Source organism: Apaloderma vittatum, unplaced genomic scaffold (genome assembly GCF_000703405.1).
Source record: "Apaloderma vittatum isolate BGI_N311 unplaced genomic scaffold, ASM70340v1 scaffold4011, whole genome shotgun sequence".
NCBI lineage: Eukaryota > Metazoa > Chordata > Aves > Trogoniformes > Trogonidae > Apaloderma > Apaloderma vittatum.
In genome coordinates, this window is record NW_009700722.1 from 283,019 (window position 1) to 308,140 (window position 25,122).

General features: G+C 37.0%; 1 protein-coding gene across 1 annotated transcript in view; it reads right to left on the minus strand.

The window, feature by feature from the left end:
• Positions 1–17,995, minus strand: part of LOC104280997 (protein sidekick-1-like) — a 282,102-nt gene extending 264,107 nt beyond the window's left edge. Inside the window, 3 exon segments of the mRNA XM_009878837.1 lie at positions 8,198–8,345; positions 12,907–13,013; positions 17,840–17,995. Coding sequence (XP_009877139.1) covers positions 8,198–8,345; positions 12,907–12,949 — 191 coding nt within the window. The 5' untranslated portion in view covers positions 12,950–13,013; positions 17,840–17,995.
• Positions 17,996–25,122: the final 7,127 nt, after the last annotated feature.

Below are 25,122 nucleotides of genomic sequence, written 5' to 3' on the forward strand. Positions count from 1 at the left end.
TAAGATCTCCTCTATACGTCTATTTTGAGAATTCAAGAAGCCAGGAACACACAAGCCAGAAATTGCTAGATATTTCTTCTCCTGCTTTTTGAGCTATGGATTTGTCAATTACACACCAGGTTCCAGTCTTACAACAACAAAATGTTGGCAACATGCTGGTTTCCAGTGACCTGAGGGTATGTCCAGAGGAGACATATGTCTGGGAGGGATCAGCAGCAATATGGGCATTTTGGCAGGTGTTTGGATTGAGAGGGTCAGTAAGATTTTGGGCAAAGAAATAACAGAAGAGTGAGTCAGCTCACGGAAGTGGTACAGGGGCTTCTCTGATGTTTTTGGAGAAGTTGGCTTTTATTCCTATGGGGCTTCACAATAAGATGGTGACACGAGCACGGGACACACTCCCAGGACGTTGGCATTCCCCCTGCCCTGTGAGTGAAAGCTGAAGTCCACCACTGCTAGATCACAGTCTTCTCAGCTTCATCCAACCTCTCCTTCTTCAAGGCTTTGCAAATGTTTCCCCAGGCCCTGTCAACTTCTAAGATCCTCTCTCTGTCTTTTCTTTCCTCCATCAGGGTTGAACGCACTCCATTTCTCTCCCAGTATCCAGAGACTTCACACACGCCCCATTCTACTCTTTTCCCACTCTAGTGACAGGAGTTTAGAAGGAAAAGCAAAGAGAATAAAGCTAAGCAAGCAAGTGATGACTGTGGTCACCCTGATAAACAGATGCCTTGTCTGTCTAGAACTGGTACTGACATGTAAAACAACAGATTTGTGTAATATATAAAACTAGCCATGGGCATATATTAAGTAAAAGGTAGTACTATCATGCAGCAGACAAATAGATTTCATATGAATATATTGGCAGAGTCTGTTTTTCTCACTTCTAATTGCAAGATGCCTTTACAAAGTTGCACCAGAGCTAAAAATCATCCCTCTTGTACAGATCAGATAGACCCATGAAACCTCATACAGGGCATTTACGATTTATTTAAATTCACTGGGAATCTGTTAGATGAGGGCCAAACACAAAATAGCTAAAGATTCCACTCACAACTAAGGCTCAGAGATAAGCCATGGGCAGGCTGCCAGCTTCTTCCTTTCTCTGCAGCATTAATTAATGTAAGGTCTGCTTCACACTTGCTTCCATGTACCAAATTCTTTAAATTCAAGTTGAATACTGTTAACAAAGTAGACTTGATGCAAATCAACCACAAAAGCCACAAAACATCCCCCGAGTGCAAAGTTCTGTGTGTTTGGGTTTTTTTCTTCCTGAATCACACAACAGTTTTCAATATGAAATTAAATCTTCCAAGATGATAGACTTTTAAAATGATTCTACATAAATTTGTATTATAAAAGTACAAACTCATACATCTAACACCTTTTTACATCATATACAACTCCTCTAGAATCATGAAGGAAGACAGCATTGGTTCATTTCTGCATAGAAAGAAAATTAACAATCCTTTGTAGAATACAGCCAGAAGTACTGACAGATACATTTTACTTCAGTCAGTTTTGATTAATAAAAGTTAATTGGTAAACATAAGACATTACCTTCTGCTATATTTGATAAGTCACAAACATTTTGCATCTATTTCCATAAAAATAGAGATATGTGAGGGTTCATAGAAGATAAATTGTTCCCCGGGACTTGTGAACAATTGCTACTTTTTAAGCATAAAGCAATAGTTTTCTTCTGCATAGTTGCTCTTAAGAACAACTGCAACACTTCTAAATGGTCTTATTTTGGCTACATATTAAAAATATTTGTTTGTAGACAGAGCAGTTCAAAAATGTTTTTCCACAAAAGCAAATTAGTTGTTAAAAAATATATTCATGTTTTGTCCCTAATATCACTATTATTTCTGATTAGGAAATTCAGCAGATGCAAGAAGTGAGCCCCAAAGTACAATGACAATGAGTCTTCACATTTACCCACCTCTAAATTGGATATGATTTTTTAAAACTGGCATACAGTTCACTTTCTAAAACTAACGCTATTAACAGGTTTTTTGGAGTCCATATATTCTCTCTCAAAGTACATTTGTCTCTAGAAAGCAACAAACCCATAAATCAATTTCTGCTGCAAGCTGTGATAACTAAATCATACTTAGAGCAAAAAGGTTTCCTTTTAGTGACATCTTCATTGCCTTTGTTCTACAAATTCCAAATCTAGGATTAATAAAAGTAGTGGCACATAAAATAGTTTTGTTCTTTAAATGTAATCATCTTAGGAAAAACAATATCCAACAGTCAAACTTTCCTCTGAGACAGCGATCTTTAAAGCCTTATTGAAATTTACAGCTGTTGAAGATTGTGCTGAAAGATACTGTGAGAAGCTGAGGCCCATTAAAACAATATTAGTTTCAAGCATCCACTCTTCTTCTAGCTAAAAATATGGATTTTACAGTGCTAGCATAATGGCAGCAACTTCCCCCGGCTTATAAAAAAAATAATAATTAAAAAAAATCCTCTGTAGTTTGTGGTCTAAATTTGTAATGAAACATATTGGTCAAATCCCAAAATGTGCCTCACATCTCATCAGTCGGAGTGTCTCTCTTGGGAGAAACCCACTTCCAAATGAGCCTTGCTAAAAGGCATGTTCTTTGGCAGCAATTTTTTTTCTGCTGTCCCTCTTCCACACTCTGATGAGCTGTCTTGCTCCTACACACCCTGCATTCAGCACATGGTGCCCAAATATGACTCAGTCTTCCTCTTCCTTCATCTAACAAACACGTGAGATTCCACCCTAAAATTGAAGCAGTCTGAATAAGTTAACTTTTGAAACATATGTTTAAAACCTGTGGCAAACAAATTATCAGCAGAAAGAAAAACAGTGAGGTTGAATCTAGACAAGTCAAACAGCTTTAGAAAATAATCCTGGGATTTGCTTACCCTGAGGTGTTAACGTTTTCCTCTACTGAACACAGTAGACAATAATACTCAAAACAGTCCACTGACAGCATCCAGGACTACTCAAACTGAGTACTTGAAAAGATGATAGGACAACTCCCTGCAGTCTTTCACAGGCATATGGGCCTTGGGGATAACTGTGAAATTCCATGTAAGATGATTCCTAGTGCTGCCTGTTCCTTCAAATTGAAATTACTCAATGCAGAAGTTTGGTTAAGTAAATGACTATCAGGGTAATAATGAATTTCAGTTTAAGGAAACAATTCTACAAAATATTCTTCTTTTTCTAGTACTGACTTTAAAATTAATCATAGAATGGTTTGGGTTGGAAGGAACCTTAAAGATCACCCAGTCCCAACCCCCTGCCATGGGCAGGGACCCCTCCCACCAGACCAGGTTGCTCAAAGCGCCGTCCAACCCAGCCTTGAACACTTCCAGGGAGGAAGCATCCACAGCTTCTCTGGGCAACCTGGTCCAGTGTCTCATCACTTTCAAAGAAAGGAATTTCTTCCTTACATTTAATTTAAACCTGCCCTCTTTCAGTTTAAAGCCATTACACCTCATCCTATCTTTATACGCACTTGTAAAAAGTCCCTTCCCGGCTTTCCTGCAGGCCCCTTTAGATACCGGAAGGCTGCCATAAAGTCTATAATGTGGAGCCTAGAAAAAGCACGGACAGATAAAAACAACTTATAAGGGTTTTTGTCACATCTCGTACTGCTGAGAGGTGTCCCTCCATTTCATAATGTTAGCAGACTTGAGAGACATGGAAACTATTTTTATTTAAAATATCGCTCAGCTAATACACTGCAGAGTTGACAGTCTCTGAATTTATTGTTCACTAATGCTAATCATCGCAATTTTAATTAAAGTATTATCCAGTGTATGTGAAAAGTAATTATGTGCAACTAACGTAAGTTGTATGACAGACTAGTATTTGTAGAGAAATACGTTGCTGGCACTAGAACTGCTCATATGAAAATGAAGTGATGTTTGTTTTAAAATGAAACATATATATGGCACATTAAGTGAGCTGCTTTTTGCTTTAGGCAAAACCTAATCTAACACTAATATCAGCCCAAAATCTGATATATTATTGCTAGACATTTTAATTTTTCTCATCTTTTAAAGTCTATTTAACTGCAGTTACTTTTTTGGACACCGTCATTAATATAGTTACAATTTTACCTTAACAAGTGGCTAGTAAATTTGCACTAGCTTTGCTTATTTGCAAGGTATTATGAGTGTTCAAAATGACAGCAAGTCATATTTGACAGTTGATTGTGCCTAATGTATTTTCATTCCACAATACATCAGCACATTTATTCTCTGCAAGTTAGTAATGACCACACACATTCAAAGGCAAAATGAATTGTTCTTACTGCAAAAAATAGATATTAAATTCACGTATACCTAAAGGCAATGCAATTCATCTTCCCTGTCAGGTAGGATAAAGTGCATTTGTAAAGTGTTTTGGTTCATTAACAGTTAACTAAGGGACAAAGCATCCATCCAGCTGAAAGGGACACCCTAGAAGTACCTTTATATGCCAGAAATGAACTTTCCTGTTTTGTCAGACACAATTCCACTAACAAAAGACATGAGTTATTATTCATCTAACTGCAGCTTACTGGGGAAAAAAAATCGTTCTGCTGTAAGAAAGTTAATGAAGACGGTAATAATGTCTTCACAGAAGTGCTCTTCTTAAAGAAGAAACCAACGATAAAGGAACTGATAGCAAGAGTTAACCTTTCAAGTTAAAAAGTCTTTCACTTAGAAAAAGGTAAAAAAATCCACTAAGGCTACTCAGAATTTAATTCCTCAATACCACTGAAAAGCAAACGTACACCTTGCCACTGCTACCGTCCTTTGTGCCTCTCCAAGATACTATACATGCCTTGTGCAAAGAAAGCTAAATGCGCTTTGCTTTTAAGTCTGAAAAAGCACACCCAGGCAAGGCAAGCTGAAGACTTGACATCTCAGAGTACCAATTTCTTTTGATGCAGTTACCTTTAGAGAGGCTATTGTTTTCTCTAAGATGTGAGGAGAAACAGGCAAAATCATCCCATCAGTCACGACCCTGGATAACAGCGCAGTTGTAATTCTGCATTAGTCTGCTGGTGAATTTGGAAAACATTAATCTGTCTAGGTGTAACGTGAAGTCTTTTCTAAAACATCTTGAGAAATTTTCATGTAAGGTAATAAAAAGCATCTCAAACCCTATTTCCTCTCCTTGCTTATTTTCTCTTGTTGTTGATCTCCTGGTGTTCTCTCTGGTTTTCCACTTTTCTAGCATGTATACAGTTTCCTTCTGATAATCTAGAAGCATAACTTCAGAAAATCAACCTGAGGCTTTGGTGACAGACACAATGAATATACGTGCACATTGTACTAAGCGGTAGGGGAGAAAATTTCAGGAATTAAATTTTTAAAAGCACACCATCGTGTCGCACTAGCTCTGCGGCAGATTTGTTAGTTGCCTTAAGTCATAAACTATAACAACCACCCCATGAGTATATGCAGGCCATTTGCTTCACATTCATATATTATACAGGGATTTGTTGACTTTACATGCCCACTCATTTAGGAGGAACTTGTCATGCTTTTTTTTTTTTTTATCTGGGGAACTTGAACAAAATATTTTGGCACCGACAGCACTAATATGGAAATTAATACGTAGTTATTTGCTGTTAAAAAAACCAAGAGTTCACTACAAGTTAAATTAGAGAGAACATGCAGTTTAAAAAAAGTTGCCTATGTCTCAAAGAAACCTTGCTCCCAGAAAATATCACAGCCATGCACACTCTCAGGGCAGGATTACCATTTCGCATAAAAAAAAGAAGAAACCTAAGCTACACACTAATCTTTCTCTTTTTTCTTCTTTTCCCCAGCCTAATGATCAGTAAGGGAAACATTCTAGTGGTAACAGTAGCTCTGTGTAAATAAGCATCAGGATGGTTATTATGGCATAAAAACGGCCCAGTGTTAAGTATGCGTCCATTACGGCTTTTACGTGAGTAAGAGTTACCTTGACCAACTAATGGAAGGAATTGTCCTATAACCACCACTATTGCCCTCATTTTTAGCACTGCTTACTTTCTCAGTCTGCATACACTGCAGCGATGTCTCTCTTGGAAATCACTGCAGCTGACAGACTAGCTGATTGATTTAACCAAAACACCGTAAGCTTGTTTAAGAAGATTATAAAAGCTTTATATTGATGTAGCAATAGAAGGTACTTTTAATCAGTTTAAAGAGCATCCATACAAGGTGGTTGTATCAATTTAACTGATCAGTTTAAGAGGTGATCCAGTTAGACTGACGCATCAATCTAAGTGGATCGCCTCCTAAAATGATCAGTTACACTGACATACATCTTTGCGTACAGAAAACAAATTAAACGCACAACTTGCTCCACAGGTAAGAAACAGAGTTTCCATGAGATATTTTTACATTACTCACAGTTTTATGTGCGTCCTCTCCATGTCTCAGGTTTCCTGTATCTATAGGGCTGCCATATTTACTTCACAGGCAGCAATAGGCAAGTGGATGCTCTATGATTTTTCCAGTGCTTTGAAGGAGCAGCAGACCTACTGCACACAGAGTGCACCGATGACCAGTTTGTGTACCGTAAATCTGTCCCTTCCTGAACTTACCAGCCTTACCACACAGCTTATATCAAACTTCCAAGGAGGTGCACACTGTCAGCATTCGTACTTTTGCTGCAAAAGCATTCAGAAATTTCTTTACAGCCCAGACAAATGTCCTCATACTCCTTTCAGGTAAAATTTCTGACCAGGGAAATAAAATATATGGGAAAAGTTTCAGGTATATTTCACCCCTAATAGATCAGAGTTTTACAGTTTTCCTGTGTATAAACTTTACCACAGTGCTATGAATTACAAGTGATTTTACCGTAACAATCCCAACAAGGTAGGAGTAAGACTAAAGCACACACATGAAAATTATGATTTTATATTAACGAATATGCAACTCGCATATCTCTACTTCCAATTTTCCCAAACTGTAAGAGAACTCCTGCAAATCTCATTTTCAGACATTACATGCTTGTCTAGGTCACTCTGTTCTGTTCACCCGTAATAGTTCCCAAGAAACCTGGATAACAAGGCTTTTTCACCATCTGCAGATTTTTGATTTGTGTATTCTCAGCACTGACAAAAGAAAATTTGTAATGTGGCTGGAGTGGAAGAAGTAGATTCTTAATGGTTAATAACTCAGGATTTGTCACTTAGCTCTCTTCAAGAGATTGCCCAGAAATCCATTGTTTCATCTTTCAGCTGTTTCCCATCAAATTACTATTAAATTATTCATAAATTATTACACAGTTTCTTCGCACCCCTGCAATACTAATTTCAACAGTTTCAAAAAGCCTGTAATACTAGCTTTCAGGTTTTAAAAAAGCACGTAAGCAACAGTAAAATACACAATACAGATTAATAAAATTAAAATCTAAGAAGCATTTTCCCTTTCTAATATAAACTCCCCTGTCTGGAACTTAAGCGATATCCCATTACCATCAGTTGCTAGCACATCTATTCCTTTGAACACATGAAAAGACAATACACAGATTTTAAAGAAAAACCACCAATATTCTCGGTATTTCAACAGTTTCCTAACAAATTAGGCAAGAAAACTGAAATACTTTATCTGCATTTCCTGAAATTGCAGCTATCCCCAAAATCAAGGTGGTTTCCTAACTGTTTCAGGAAAGGATAAATGAGCACAACTTGAGATAATGAAAGTGCAAGTACTGTGCCATCAGTGGGCGAGCTGCTAATTAGTCAAAAAGAAATGAAACTGTCATTGTAGCTAAATAGATAAGGAAAAAATAAGCAGTATTTAGAATTTTATCATGAAGAAAATAGTATTAAGCATAACTCTATGAAAAAAACCTCATGCATCAAAAAAGAAAAATCTCAACATTCATTAAGTTAGTCCACTCAAGTAAACGTAATTGAGAGATGAGCATTTACTTTTCCAAAACGTATCATGAAAATGAATAGCGTGAAGGAAGCTGTGTATTTAGTCCCTTATGCTGCACCAGGACCATTAAAACCACATGAATTATTTTGTCAAACTGCTTAGAAAGTTCAGAGATGGTCTTAAAATAGTCATTTATCTCAAACTTAGTAGTCTTAGAACAGACTACTTTATTCTCTTTAAACCTTAATTAGTGTACTTAAAATGTAACTTTCCTTATCAAATATAATTAATCATATTTTAGGGTGGTGGTACTCTGAGCTTTAAATTGACTTACATTCTGCTGCTTGGTATAATCTTGTGTCCATCTCTGAACCACGTCACTTGTGGCCTTGGATAGCTGAGTATGTGCAGGACGTTTAGAACTGCAGCTTGTCCTTGAGTCACTGTTTTTCTCTGGTTTGTGTCCATGAAGCTTCCCATGTCTGTAAAGAAAAGAAAAAAATTATACTAAGAGTCCTGGAAGTTCTTGTCTCCCTCCCTATTTCTTTTCAAGAGAGAAAGTAATAGCTGTGTTTTACAACAGTCGTTGGTATTGCTATAATTAGTCAATATGACAGGACAGATCATGAGACAGTTTTACTTAACACAAATCTGGCTGAGCATAAGGTAAATCCAAGTGCTGCTAGTGCACACGAGAAGCCCATCAGTCAGCAGTGCTGCACAGCCTCAGCATTCTTTCGCAACAACTGAGCGTTTTTAACTGAAAGTGACATTTTAATGGAGGTTTGGTTTGGGTTGTTTTTAAATAAATCCTTGCACAATACAGAATTTCCCGTGCAATGCAAAGAAATGTAAGCGATCTATATAATCTCATCAATTTTTTGGTCACCAATTTTGATATTTTTATCCACAGCTACACAAGCAGACAAGCAACTGTATCACTTTTAGTTAAAACAATGCATAGGTAAATCCATGTAAGTAAACTGTTATATACAAGTTGATATTAAAGTAACAAGCCTATCCTCAGGTTGGCAGGTATTAGTTCTTTTGGCACTACATTGCCATTTAAATAGCACATCTACATCTTTGACATTTACAAAGGCAGCAGTAGTATTAAAGAGCAGTTTTTAACAAAAATTTAATGGAAGAAAACCAACTACAATAGCAGAACCTCCGTCTCTGCAGGTTTTATTTCATAGACAAGTTTACATATCTACGGAGTCCTTGTAAAAAACTCAGTGAATGTTTTCTACTTGTTCTTCTTGCTGAAGGCCAGCAGCATCTTGGCCTGCATCAGAAATCATGTGGCCAGTAGGGCCAGGATTGTGCCCCCGCACTCAGCACTGGTGAGGCCACGCCTGTGACCTGTGTTCAGTTTTTGGCCCCTCACAACAAGAAGAACATTGCGGGGCTGGAGTACGTCCAGAGAAGGGCAACGAAGCTGGTGAATGGTCTGGAGAATAAGTCTGATGAGGAGCAGCTGAGGGAACGGGAGGTGTTCAGCCTGGAGAAAAGGAGGCTGAGGAGAGAGCTTCTCACTCTCTACAACTCCCTGACAAGAGGCTGTAGTGAGGTGGGGTCAGTCACTTCTCCCAAGTGACAAGCGACAGGAGGAGGAAAGGGCCTCAAGGTATACCAGAGGAGGTTTGGACTGGATAGTAGGGAAAATTTCTTCACTAAAGGGTTGTCAGGCACTGGAACAGGCTTGCCCAGGGAAGTGGTAGAGTGGAGGTATTTAAAAGACCTCCAGGTAGATGTGGTGCTGAGGAACATAGTTTAGTGTTAGACCTGGCAGTGCTGGATTAACAGTTGGACTCGATCTTAAAGGTCTGCTCCAGTCTAACCAATTCTATGATTCCTTTGCCTTTTGTATCACATTCCTATCCATTCAAATAAACAGGGTTGTAGCCTCTTACTAGTTCACTCTCCAAGGGAACATTTACGAATGTTAATTGGCTTTAAACCAAGTAACTGACACATATACAGAACTGTTCTGGTTTCTGCTGCTGAACTGGGTTGGGTTTTTTTGTGGTGTGTTGGGGTGGGTTTTTTTAAGGACCACAGGCTTCTTTTCAAGCTGTTTGCTGCAGAGAAGGATGCAAAGGACATTGAAACATAGACAACTACTATCAGGCCTGTGGATGGCAGGAGATGAGAAGCGACAGAACAAGAGCAGAAATTAAAAACACATGGCATTTTAAAGAAGCTTTAATCATCTTTGTGATTTTCAAGTTATTTATTCAGACATAATCAGCATTGTACTTCCTCTGTTGCTCTGTATTTCTTACAATTGTAATCAGATCATCTACTTGAAAAGAAGTTTCAAACCGCGTAGGTGGATCTAATTAACTTCACTGTCATATGATTGTTTTAGTCTTCACAATCCAAGAGTTTTTAAGCCCATTGTGTAATTAAGATTTACTCAGCAGTTTTCTCAGAAATATCTGTTCCCATTTAGTTAAGTAATACATTAGCACGTGTTGAGAGTATTTCTTAAATTATTTAACAAGTTCCTGCTATTTTGGAGATCTAGGACACGGAAAATACCTCAGATCTTTCTCAGTGCGTACTACTATTGTGCCTTTCAATTTTTCACTAGAGATCGTGAGTTTAAGTGCACTGGGGAACCTACAAATCCTTCCGAGTTACACATCTAACATACAATTCTCCATAACCCTTGAAGACTGGATAAGATGACTTCAGTAAACCCTTGGAATGCTACTTTCTGATGTCTTTTTGAGAACAATCAAAAAGTAAAATATCAGTTACTTAATTATATTCACACAGCTTAAATCAAATCATTTAGATCAAAAACATTAAAATACAAAAAATCAATTCTATCAGTAGCTACCCTCCATAGAAGAGAAAGAAGTTATTTAAAACTTGTAGAAGACTATTCTGCAGGAATAAGGTGCAGGTCTGACTGACAAGTTTCAACACAGAAGCCACATATGTCACTATAGGTCAAAGACCAAAAGTCTCAAGTCATATATCTGCTTTGCTTTGTCTCGATGTCTTTATCAATGAAAATAAATAGAGTGCTTAATTCACACAGAGAAGTCTCAAGAGATAGCTTTTTAGCTTTGTTTAGCAATGCAAAACTATAAATTAAATAAAGAAAAAATTAAAACTGAAGAAAACTAAACAATTACACTTCTTTCTCTCTCAAGAACAACCAAATGCACACACAACAAAGCCTAGAGAAACAAAACACTTCACTTCACTTCTTTCCCTCATTCAGAAGGGAATAGTGGCAGTATCAAGGTAAAGCCCTCTGTCCCTTTTTCTTACTGTCATTCTCACAACTACTTCCTCAAGATCTGCTCCCTCCATGACACCAGCCTGTCCAGCTGCTCAGGGAATCAGACAGGGAAGAAAAGTACTATTTTTAAAAAACGCTACAAAGTATTTGCTGTGTTTTAAATTTTGGAGAAGATTCCCAGTCCACAGCTGCACAAATAATTTTTCCTGCAAGCCTAAATAGATACTGTGCTACATTGCAATATAGGAGCAGGATCAATTAGTGGGATGGAGGAGAAAACAGGTACGTTTTTCTCTGGTACTGCTACCAAAGCCTTTGTCCCCTGAAACCACACCTGTAGATGCAACTCCAGAGACATCTAGCCTAATGTAACAGCTCACTGCTGCAGAACCAGAAGCATCTTGTCCTCGCCTTTCCCTGCTAACCCTGTTGGAGGTCCCCCACCCCCCAGTTACACTCACCCACAGCAGCTTTCACCAGATCCTCTGTGACCTGATACAACTGACTGCAGTGAAGAAGAGTACTGGGAACAGCACTTGCAAGGGCCCGATACACGTCAGTGCGAGCACAAGGTCACTGGGAGGTTTATACTCCAAGGGCACGAGGGTTGGTAGAAGGCAGGGAAAGAAAACCCCATTTTAACAGCAGTCAATTTTCATGTTAGCTCTCAGCATCTCTGAAAGAATACCACTGAGAGATCAAACATCTAATTACTGATATTACTGACACTATTGATATAGTAACATAATTTAGTACGGTAAACTGGTGAACATGATGTCAAAACTTAAAATAGTATCATTTGCAAATGTTGGGGGTTTTTATTTTAAAACAGGAAGTTCCATGTAATTTCCCTCATGACATAGTGATTAACTTATATCAGTTCCTCAGAATTTGGTTTCTAATAAATAATTCAATGTATCTAAATTCCACTTATCAAGTGACATTACTGAATTTTCAGCGATTGACCCTGAGGAAGAAGAATTTGATCCATGTATCAGATTGCTTACATGCTGTATAAAGATATTTAAAAAAAACTTTAAAAACATTATGTGTTCACTTTGAAGAAAAGCAACCAAGGTCTAACTTTATAATTAATTTCCAACAAGTTATTTGGATTGTATTTTCTGTGTGTTAACTGAAATTATGCAATCATTTCTTAGGTCATGCTAACTAGTACTAACTCCCGAGGAAATCAACTTTACATTTCTACATGGAAGTTAGATATCAAAGTAGAGGTCAATTCAAAACTTCTGCCTCTAAAATAACATGGTACAAACACGGGAGGGTTTGGTTCAGAGGAGTGTCGAGAACAGATTTTTAATTAGCGAGGTCTTTGTTGTGAAACAACTGCTTGCTTGTATCATAAACACTGTGATGCCAAATCTTCATGGACCTACCTTCACCATACGGGTTTTTTTCAGACATCCTCTGCTGTCCTCCGGGGTTTAGGGTTTTTTTATTGCTTTGATTCACTGTTTTGTGCTCTACGGCCTTTCTTAATCCTGGTGTATTCAGGGAAAGGTATAATAGAATCCTCATGCTATAGCTACCTCCAGACGTCCCCATTTTGACGTCTTTGAGCAGCTCAAAGCTTGCTCTAAAGATTTAATGTTGCCCCACTTTGAATTGTTTCCCAGAAGATAATTCAAGTAAGTGTGAAACTTCGTATGATGCAATAATTTAAAAATGTATTAAATAACTTTTCAGACTAGCAAATGTTACTGGTACGTTGGGGTTTTTTCTCACAAAAAAGAATCAGTTAGCTAATGAATCAAACATACATGCCACTTGAACTTCAGATCTTCTTTGCAGCAATGCCCCCATCCTGTTCCGTACGACACACTGATAAAATCCAGCATCAGATCTCTGCAAAGCTGGGATTATGTACCTGTAAGACAAAACACAGAATTATATTACGCTTCTTCCTAAAGGCAGATCAGTCCTACTTCATGTGGTGTTTCTTATTTCTCCCCTAATATTTTACATGTTGTCTCAAATGCTTATTGTATTTTTTCTTACAAATAGCATTCTCATATAATTTCTGGTCTTTGGCCACAATACTGTCTGCACTATATAGAAGAACAAGAAAAACTTTAGAATACATAAAGTATCTTTCAGTTTTAATATCTACATTTCATAAATACTAATTTCCAGAAAATCTCTTGAAATAAATAATTAAATGTTTTCCTTAGTTTTATCTGCTATCTATATTTCGTAGAATCATAGAATGGCCTAGGCTGGAAGGGACCTTAGAGATCATCTAGTCCAACCTCCCTGTTATGGGCAGGGACGCCACCTCTCGACTAGACCAGGCAACACTTGGGAACCGAGCGGGAATGGAACCCGCGACCTCGGTGTTGGTCATTGTTGCTAGCACCACACCCAAACCACTGAGCTAACCGGCCCCCCATATTTATGAAAATAAGGCAGAGATGCCTGGTAATTTGTTCAGAGGGGGCACAAGAAGGCTCCAATCTAAATGTAGGAAGGCTTGCAAGAAATATCAAAGCTTTCCAATGAACAAAAAGTTGGTTACTACCCTGTGTGACCACAGTAACTCAGAAGAATACTGGAAAAGACACTGTATGTTTTATTTGTTCTGCCCTTTACTATGCTTAAAAAGTCACTTAGTCCACTAATGCTCACCTTCCTCATTCAACTATATCTGATTACTCAACATGAAAATGAACCGATAGGCACAGTTTCAATGTGAATAAAACAGATGAATAATACAGATAATCCTGCATTAAACAAACATTAATCAAAGTGCATATTCCCCCGGTCACCTTCTGGAGATATTATGGTGGGATTAATGAAAGTCTTTATGAAAGGATAAGAAAAAATAAAACTGCTGAATTTTAATCTTCAAAATTTAATTCCGCTAAAAGAAAGCATCCTTTCTCGTACTCACATACACTACACACACCCACATACGGTGCTTAATATCCGAACAGGATCAGAGAGCATAAAAACAAAGGCGGCAGAAGAAACCTAGTTTAGGTGATAAATGAAGACTATAATCACTGCATTATAATTACAGTCAAATAGACAACAGCAAATAGGTCAGACAACCAAATACAGTGAACAAAAATGGAGCCTAACACCACAGCCAATTTCTAGCAATCTGCTCTGATTCCCAGGCGACCCTGGCTTCCGGAGCGTACGGGCTGGAGGCAGTTGCCATGTCTGCCTGCCCGCGTGCCGAAGCTGACTCCTCCCGACCTCCTTTGGAGCAACCGGCAAATTTTCTCCAGTGATTATGAACATTTGCACTGGGAAGATAAGGAAGACTCAAGAGTGCTGTGGGAGTAAGAAACTCAACAGTCAGCACAGAAATACTTGCTGCTCAGTGAGTATATAACTTCAAGTTAGTTGTGTTGCCTCTTGTTTGATGAGTATGTTATAGTAAATAGAGAAAATAGGTAAAAATACAAAGAAGAGGATAGAAATCAATAGGACATAAGGTTTCCCTAGTTCCTTACAGAACCCTTTCCTTCTCTGCAAGGCAGATGGTTGCAAAACAAAAATTACAAAAAAAAAAATTAAAAATTTAAAGATTCTGACAAATTAATAATGACAATACATTTTCACAGTTCTTTTTTTACCAAATAGTTTATAGCTTAACAAGCTCTTCTTCCTTACATAGAGATTTAATATTGTACTTGGCTAATATTTATGCCTCCACTTGTCTATTAAATAGAATCAAAATTAAAGACTTCTTTCTTTGGTATTCATCCATACTAAGACAGTAATGCAGAGTTAGTTTTTCTGCCACTAGGACAAAACAAATCAATTAGATCAGAAGTGTCCTACTTTGGTTTTCTTTTCTGACTTATAAGCAGGAAACATTCCTAACATGTTGCCTGAAGAAAAGAACATCTTTAAAAGTTTACAGTGAAAACCCCATCTACTTGGAAATTCCAAGACAGCGTAAACCTACTGAGCAGCTGGCCTCTCAGCAGACCTACTGGGTAACAAGGTGCAGGGAAAGCAAGGAAAATTAGAAGAATTAAATAACAAAGGTAAAAAAGAAAAAAAAAAAAACAAGAGCCACAACATACATTTACATTATTTGATATTATCTTGAAAACTACAAACTTGAGCAAAGATAAATATGTATGGAACTTACAGCTTTTAACACAAAATTTAAAATGCTCTTTATGCACCTCATATGAGTGATTATTTTTTCAATATACTTTTCCATTGACCTAACAGTCAAAACACTGCTTTTTGTGCTGTTTTCACCATTCTAGTTATTTTCTGGTATGCAAGAAAGTATACAAACAGTGCTTTCTAAATTCAGAATAAGACTTTCTTCCATTAAATGAATTTATATCAAAGGTCAATACAATCTTTTACAGTGACAAGATATAATTTTGCTTTATTTTTGCCTAACTTTTTAGACAGGTCTTCCCATTGTACAGATGCCAGGAGGCTACTTAAGGTTTCTGGGGATACTGTGCAAGTACTTTAGCGAGTCAGACCAGACAGCCTCTCTGTTTTGACCAGTATGGTCAATCAGGAACTGACTGTTTTGAGAGTTCCACAGAAAGATGCAAAGCAACAAGCAGAGAAGGAAATCTTCCAGAGCGTAACATGCTCCATCACCAGAGTAAAGAGTTAAAAGCTAAAGTCGTATCAAACACCTAAGAAGAAATGCCAGCTAATGCTTACATTTCATTCCTAATCTCAGATTCATATCCCTGTTCTAATTGTAAATGCTCTAAGTGTTAAAAGTGAACCTATAGGCTACAGGTCTTTATTGGCTGTAATTGTGAAGGCAAACCTAAAACTAAATGTATTTTATGAGATAGTTGCATAACTTATTATCTATTTGAACTTTTTAACAAGGGACTTATGCATCAACTAATCCAATTTCTTTTTATTCAGAAAAGAACTAAAATGTGTCCAGTGTTAAAAGCACAAATATAATAATCAGATACTTTTAGTAGTCTGGGAAGAAAGCAGACTGCTGCTTAGACATGACCTTAGTTTCTTAAATTTAAATAAATTAATATCTTCAGGCCACAAAAGCAATTATGAAGGACATACCTTATCCAGAACTTAATTTAAAAGAAAACAAGACAAAAAAAAAAAAAAGTCACTGCTTGAACTTTAAAGACTTAACTTACAACCAAAATTGCTATGGCAGTCAGCAATATTGGTTTGTTTTTGTTACATGTATCTCAGACGACAAAGAATTTATAAGGTTGTTTTATAAATTCTTAACACAAACTAGTGTATGCACAATCACTGTAAGAGCCAGGCTGTGCACATAATCAGCATCATTATACAAAGAAAAGCTGTTCATTCAGGGTCACCAGTGTCAAAATGCAAAGACTCCAATTAGTTCTTTACTCACTTGGTGTGTTATAATAAGCTTTGAATTTTTTCACCCTATTACAATATAGACATTACTCTAACTGAGACACACTAAGTAATATCAATTACCAAAAATCTTTGATTGATGATTCATATTGCAGCAACAGTCACTTACACAGGAGAGATTCATGCATTTAAACAGAGTATTCACCCAAGAGAACTGCAGAGCAAACTATTATGAGGTTAAAGTTTAAATTTTGCAAGTAGAATTTTTATGTCTAAGCATATCTTTTTCTTGCTTTCATTCATCCTAATGCACCTATGTCATATAATCGTTTCTGGAAGCTTAAAAAGCTTTGTATTTCTATAGAATCAAAATCCTGTTTGGCTTACTTCTGATTGTAGTATAGCAGTAGGGGTGCAAATTCTAAACCAATATTTTCTATTGATGTTATTTTATTATTACGAACCAATAGTTTCCTATCTTCTTAAGCACCTCTGCAGCAGATGTTTTAATTAGAGAAAAAGGAACGATATAAAAAATGTAAAATTACTAAATAGGGCTTTTATCTTGACCTGACATTCATTAGGCTAATTTAAGTCCAACGTCAAGCCGCAAGGTACTCTATAGAGACACGTGCACATACAGCTTGGGAAAGGTGCTTCAATAGACTGATTCTAGCTTCAACTGCAATATATGTACAACTACGATTTTGTAGTAGGATGTGCACTTATTTAAGAAATACCATAGCATTCTGATCTTAGCTTCAAAATGTCACACGTTCTTATTCAGATATCTCCCAGCATGAAGAAATGTAAGTCTCTCAGTGACTAGCACATCTAACCCTAAGTTAATTTCTAACCTTGGGGCTTTTTTTGTTCATGTGTTTTGTCTTCCCACACCAATTCTTTGTCTTACTTCCTCAGCACCTCACACGGTTAAGAGTCATTGTCAGCTCCTTCTACCAATAAACTACACCCGACTCCTGTTCTTGATCGAAACAAGTGGCATTTACACAAAATGACACTCAAACCTTCTGTGATTAATTGTGCTATTAGAGATTTTTTTTTTTGTTCTCTAGAAAGTGTTGACTAATCTCTTCTATACGTGCATATGGCTCATTTCGAGGTACCGGTGTATCTCAAGGCTTGAAAACAGCAACCATTAATAGATGCAATTACCCAGGACTAAGTGGTCCAATCTAAATCAGAAGTTGCCAATTTCCAGGAAAGTGCCCATACAACTGCAGGTTTGGTTAGAAACATGAAATACGTTCTGTACCCATAAAGCTATTTTGAGGTATTGGGGATTTGGGGGCAGGTGATTCAGTTCTATTTTTTTGTTTGGGTTGGGGTTTTTTGCAATTACACTATTAGATAGCTTTTATTTACTTATATTCAGTGGAGTAGGCGGTTATTTCACTGTCATTGTGTAACCACTTGAATTCCAAGGGCCAGCTGCCTTCGGCAAGGCACGTAAGTACAAGTCGATTCCCTTCCAGGTGAATCTGGGGCAAGCCTGGTTCAGTCTTGAAGTATGGTGCAACATCATCTGAAATACAAAGAGAAAATGGTTTTGTAAGCTGTTTAAGCAAGCATAGTACAAGTCACTGATATTTAGCTCATTTCTTCTCAAAATGGCCATTGTAAAACAAGAGAAAACACGATGCAGCAGTTAAGGCTTACGCTGTTGTATTCAGAACTAAGCTTTATCTTTAGAGGCGGAATTTACAAGACCTTGATAACCTTAGTCCTTGGTACTTACTCAAAAGAGAAGTGCCCACTCAGACCATGTTTACTGTTTATACATACAAGAATTTCACCATTGTTTACTGTGGCAGGCACTGAACTGTGGTATCGGCTTTTTTCTCTCCCCTTCTCCTCTGTGAGGATTAAATCCACTCAAAGCTTTTTTTTCTTTTTTTTTTTTTATTTCTTGAATAGAAACCAGAAGAGTAATCTTGGAGAGAAATGATTATCACAGCAGGGGAAGTCTCACGGTAAATGAAGAATTTTGATCGAAAAAAGAGTTTAGAAGAAAGCAGCTCACAAAATCACAAGATTAATATGTTTTTCAACGTTATTGCCAACAAAAATGTGTTAAATTATATTACCTGAAATCACTAACAGATTTTGAACTAGGGTACTTCAATAATGTTCAAGGGTCACATGTGGTCTCAAACTCTTGTTCTCTCATGGATCACAAACGCTCAAAATACTCCAAGCAGCAGAATTCTCAACTGGGAAATTGCCAAAGCTCCACTCAAACGCAGACTTATTACAAGTTTACACCTGCTGGAGACCTGCCCCTTGTCACCTCTGGAAGATGAAGGTTTTGATACCTCATGCGTCAAATTTCTATTTGTAACTATGTAGGAACTTAATTTTAGATGTTTGCAAGTACCTTCTATAATCAAAACATGTTTCTGGATATATACATATATATAAAAATACACAAGCTACATTCAAGTCAGAGATTTAATACAAAATATTGACTAGTATTTAATAGGTAGACATCACTGCAGCACCTGTGTGTGTATTTTATGTATAGCATACAAAGAAAAAAATACACAAATGCTGTCCCAGTGCAACTAACCGTTCAGTTAAATTGCTAATCTTTCTTTTAAAACTTATTTTAGATTAAGCTCGGGTATTTTTACACTTACTATTTTAAGAGTTTAAGCTATCTTTTAGATTTCATGAGCAAGCGACCTCACGCGCAAGGGAAGGAGGAGCTCCGGACGCGGCGGGTCAGGGGCTTGTGAGGTGTCCGAGTTCCCGCAGTTCCACTGAAGTTTGGGGCAGCCATGGGTCTGCACTGACCCTGCTAAGGCCTTCCCTTTCGCTCTGCCTCTTATCAGGGAATTTTTCTTACTTCATAGAGCACACGGCAACAGAGCCTCATCATCAGCCGAATTGAACAGTCCCAGGGGAGGGGTTGCGCTTCAGCCGAGGGTGGTCAGGGAGTCAGAGGGCGACTGCTGCCAAATTATTTGCTACAATGGGCTATAAAGCCGAACATGAGCTGCATACACATTTGGTGACTTGTACTGACAAACTGTCTCCCTAGTTTTTAGAATTTAACTTCAGAAAGATGTAGTTCTTTCTGCAGAATACAAAAAAAAAAAAAAAGGCAAGTCTTAAAGCAATATTTATAAACTATTACACAAAATCTGAACTAACATGCTGAATCAACAAACATATTTTCAGGCAAGGCCCTTTTCTGATTTATAGCATTTTAAACAATTTGTTTTCTAAACAAATTGATTAATGGCTAGTGCAGATCAGTAATGTTTTCTTGAAATTGGATATACACGAAGCTATGACAACTCAACGTATCAGAAAATAGGAACAGTTCCAAACTAGCAGATACTGCCTGGCAATCAGAGATGTTTTTTGCCTTTCTCAACTCCATTACACGACTTAGATTGTATTCCACAAAGCTTCTCTTTTTGTTGTTTTAATGACTGCAAATATTGTGAAGTCTTAATTCCCATTTTCTCTTCAGTAGCAAAATCAATCAATATTTCAAAACTTTATATAGAAAAAAAATCAGAGTTAGATAATGTTAGTGTAAAATACAGTTATTTTACCCAGAGCGAAAGGTGATTTTTTACAAAGGTATTCCTAAACAAGTGAGGAAACGTTAAAACTTTTCAGATGCTTCACATATCTTTTGGGGAGCCTCCCAAAGGAGTTACGAGACAGACATCCTACCCTTGTCAGACTAAAGGCATTACGCTTCCTCTGGAGATGAAAGGTGGCGGGGACTTGTGATGGCATTTAGGTGAAGGGCTTGTAAAAGAATCCAACTGGTGATTTGAAATGATTAATGCTGAATTCGCCCCTGAAAATCATGGCATTTACCTGTGCATACACAGAGGCTCATGAAATGAGCTTGTTAAACTACCCCTTTCTGAAGAAAGTTGAGTCATTCAGTGAGATTACAAGGAAACTGATACTTGCATTACAAACCTCTACCCAAGTAATTTGTTGATCCTGTTTTTCAGTGATTGAAAGCAGTGTAACTTCCTTCATTATTTCACTCTGAATTATCCACTTACTCCTTCTAAATTGTGTCTTTCCAAGAAAAAATTATTTATTTGAACGACAAAGCCTGCTGCCCACAAGTCTGTCATTCAGCCCTACATTTCTGACTCAAATAATCCAACTCGTGATACTGCAACCCACTCAGAACTACCTCCCATTCAAAGTATCTCAATCAAGCTGGTATTACATGAAAATGATTCTTACAATTCAATTCAATTCTGGTAGAAGCTAAAATTTAATAGACCTACAGGAATATTTTTATAAAGAATATAGTATGCTTTATAAATTACCCCAGCTCTCAGGAAGATTTACTTAAACCCTTGAAATAATTTTATCTTCTAATCTTTTATTCTTGGCTTTCTCATCAATCTTATACCATCAGTTTATCAAATTCAATTATGTAATCAGAGCTCACTAAATATTCGCTGAAAGCAGAAATGAAAATAAAATACTGAGCAAAGACTCCATGAAATGAGGTGGCAGTAAAGGTGTGATGACTTTGGTATTTCTGCGGCACAGTGCGGCTCACACCTCAGACACCGCACCTGAAGCTTTACATCTTTAAGCTGTAACAGAAAGCAGAATTTTAAACCAGACCTAAAAGGATGAGTTTGGTTGTTAATAGAGCACCCCAGGGAAACAGGAAAGTTGGCAGGAAAAATGAAAGCTATCTCAGAAAGAAAACTGTAGGCAAGGAATAACTGGCTAAGGGATTGAAGATACAAGAGGGTCATTTAATAGGTATGAGATAATTGTACTTTATTAATTAAATACAGCAAGGGCTCACTGTAAGGCTAACTTTGGCGAATCAAAGGTTTAAAAACTATGAGAATATCTCAGTTTTTGCTCTCTAGAAGGACAGAGCAAAAAGATAATAAGTCTTAGAAATAAGAATATTAAAATATTGGAATTAATATTCTTAGCTAAAATAGTTTTCTCTCTATGTAAAAAAAAGAAAAAAGGAAAAAGGAAAAAGAAAAAAGGGACAAGTATTCATGCTACACACTGCTGCTTTCTTCTAAGTGACACATGTGTCAATACTTCCAGACTCTCTGGCTCTTCAGCTACTCTCATTTCAAAATAATGATAATGATAATAATGATAAATAAAAATTTTCTGTGTTGCAATAGGAGTGTAAAGATAAGGTGTCAATCAGTTGGTACACATATATCGCTTCTACACATTTTCATTAAATCTGCTTACCAAACTTGCTAACACCCTCATTAGGATCCTTAAAAGGATGGTACAGATTCATTTTTACGTAAACCTCAAGAATAAAAAGGATTGAATATGCTCAAATTATCTGGAAATTTGCTCCGTAACATGTCTGCCTTGCTTCTGTGCATCATTAAGCTGCGAGATTTCCCTGGTACTGCTATGTTAGACATTCTATTTTCTTTCTTTGATACATGCAAAGCTTAGATGGATTTTATCTCCAAATATAGTTTCAAGATCTAATTCAACAATGCCCACAACACTTTTGTTTGGCTTAATGCTGACATTTAAATACAAAAATGGTGCTGTATGCAATCGTTATCAACTCTGGGCTTCTCCACTGCTCTAACAGACGAGAAGCATCACAGAAAAGCTGATTGCTCACTCATTCTCTACTCTCCCTGAAAGTCATGCTCACGCAGAAATTTAGAAAAAATACCATCTATAAGAGGAGAAGATAGTCTGACTCTACAGATTTGTACTGAGTGGAGTGAAGACAAAAAATCAAAGAGTTACTATTCATTAGTTAACAAAAGGAACCTCATCTCATAAGGACAGAATGTGTGAACAGGAATTCAGCAACTCAAATCTACCCTCTAATAAACATATTAAAGTTTGGCTAACAATTCTTAGCCCTCTAACAGCTTACATTTGTAAAATACATAAAGTAAAGTCATAATAAATAAATCTTTCACTAACTACAAGGAGCTACAAGATCTTGAAAGCAGTCTTGCAGTCGCATCCCTCTGGAATTCATGTGTTTTAATTAAAGATGCAATTTGATTCTCAACACCTCTATCCTACTGAGAAAAGGAAAGTTGCCATACTCCAGAGAAGTATCACATCACCTTCATCAGTAAAATTCACTGCTAGTACCCCGTTAAAATCTCAGCATTTTTTTCTGCAGAAATGTTGGAAAGCTACGAGTTAAATCACATGCTCGCATCTTAAATCAGTCACTGTAGTGCTGCACACGGAAGAAGAATAACATCATGAGTGCAGGGGAGGAGATCCCCACTGTCATTGCTACTGGTCCTTGTTATACATCCCTACTTCTAAGTTATTTTCAGGTGAGCCAATATTGAATATTAGAAGTAGATTAATCTGTTCATAAATCAGCAAGGCAGAGCAAATACAGCTCAATCACTAATAAATATCATTTAAGCAGGTGTATTTCCATCACTTGGTTCACCCAACAGATAAGAGAATAAATTGACTGACGTACACTTTTCAATAAACCCAAACCAAAATATAATTGGTTGATTAAAAGACACACTTATACAGGTTTTACCTTATTAGTCCCTAGTCAAAGCATGGTGCACATCACCCCTTCTTCATATGCATGTCTAAAGCTGCAATCAACTGACACAGAAAAATAAAGAACAGAATATCTCCGAGGAATTTTCCACGAAAATGAGACTAGATAAATTACATACAGAGGCTGAATGATCAGCCCAGGAGAAGAGAAACAATATAAAAATGCTTTTGCGTTCACTGTTTGCGAGTAAAAGGGATGTGAGTCATCTTCAGGTAGGTTAATGATAACTGTGATAGAGTATTTTAAAATATCTGTCCAGGGGATTGAATGCAAAATACAAAAGTACAGTTAAATTAGAAAGGAAACCAGAGTCAGGAAACCCAATCTAAAGACAGGAAGAACCTTTTCAGTAATCTGAAGAAAGCAGTTACAGCTATGGACAGCAGAATTCCATCCAAAACAGATTAAAGCTCAGCAGTGATGTTCACAAGCCAGCGATTCAGAGCACGCACAGGTGAGCGCCCGGCACCAACTGACGGCCGGTAACTGCAGCCTTCTGGGCAATCAGAACCATCTTCTTCCTGTTCCCTACTTTGCGTATGGAAAAGATTGTTCTCCTTTTGAAAAGCATCTTTTTAATCTTATTATCTTAGTTCCTGATATGCATGCATACATGTGTTAGCTCTGGATGTAAGCTGCATTCTCTGCTGGTAATGAACTTCAATAGCTTATATGGCCTAAGAATTTGGAATCATTACATGGTAAATCTTGGGAAATGCACCAGGAAGTCAGATTGAATTCAGATACATTTGAATTAATCTTCTCTCAAATTCAAACCTTCTAAAAATGCATTGGTGAGATGCTGTGAAAGTTCGTATATGATCTATTCATGAACTGTCAACACTGTCTGACACGCGCTAGAGCATTCAGTCACTTTAACTGTATTGATTTGCAGGAAGGCTATTCTACTCAAAATAATGGACATTTGGGATTCAAATTTTCTTGGTTGGAAATGTGATATAAATCACCAAGTATACAACAATTAAATTTAAATTGCATTTTACTACCTCATTCTAAGCCTCGATCTGAAAGGACTGATGCATCATAGTGAATATTTCATTAAAATATCAGGTTATTTTTCAAATATACGGTCGTAGTTAAGAATTTTCACACAATGGTATAAAACATTCCCTTAAAGTGGATTTCCTGATCTTTTATCAAAGACAATATCTGATTTTATATTGGAATAATACTGAAATAACTGTATTTAAATCAGGTCTTTCTTCCTCAATTTCATAAGTCAAGTAAATGAGCCCACAATACCCAATTTAGTCCTTCTACAGATAAGACAGATAACCTGCTTGTTGGATACCTCCACTATAATCTCTAAATGCAAATAGAGTACCAGCTAAGTTGATGGATAATGCTTTTAAAGCTTAATTGGGGATGGAATTAAATTGTTTTAGGACTCAGCAAGTTCTGTGAGGAAACCTACATATTTCTAGAATAAGTGACATTTATTTCTTTTAAATGCACAGTCACTGGAAGACAGGATTTCAATGGGTAACTTTTTTTCGCCTTGAATAGGTCAAATAACTAATTGTCAAGTTAGTTATTGGGTAATTGTCAATCATATATTTGATTTGGATGGAAGAAATACGGAATTTAGGATTGCATACCTGTTGCATGCTATCCCAAGAGGAAAACTAAACATTCTGTAATGCATAGTTATGATTAGCATTCAACAATTCAATAGAATAGGAGTCCCAAGTGGCAAGAATGAGTGTTTCACACTGATAGTTAAGTAGATTTAATTAGAAATTCTTTTTTTTTTCCTTTGTAATTGAAGCATCAGCTCTCTGTTTCAGAATTACCTAAATGTCACTGCAGGTTCATTGTGCTTCTAAGCATCTCATTTCTTGTTGCAAATAGATAAAATGGCTTTTTCCCCAAATCTTGACTAATACATAGTAGAGTTTAAAAGAACAAACATCACAGTTCATTCCTTCAGAAACTCCTACAATTCTAAGATACACACCATGAAATAACCTGCTACATGAAAACCTGTTTTAACATTTGCAACCATTCTACCTTGTTTTAAGGCATAAACACTTCCTGTAAGATCTCTTGGCCTTCTTCCATTTTTTCCCTC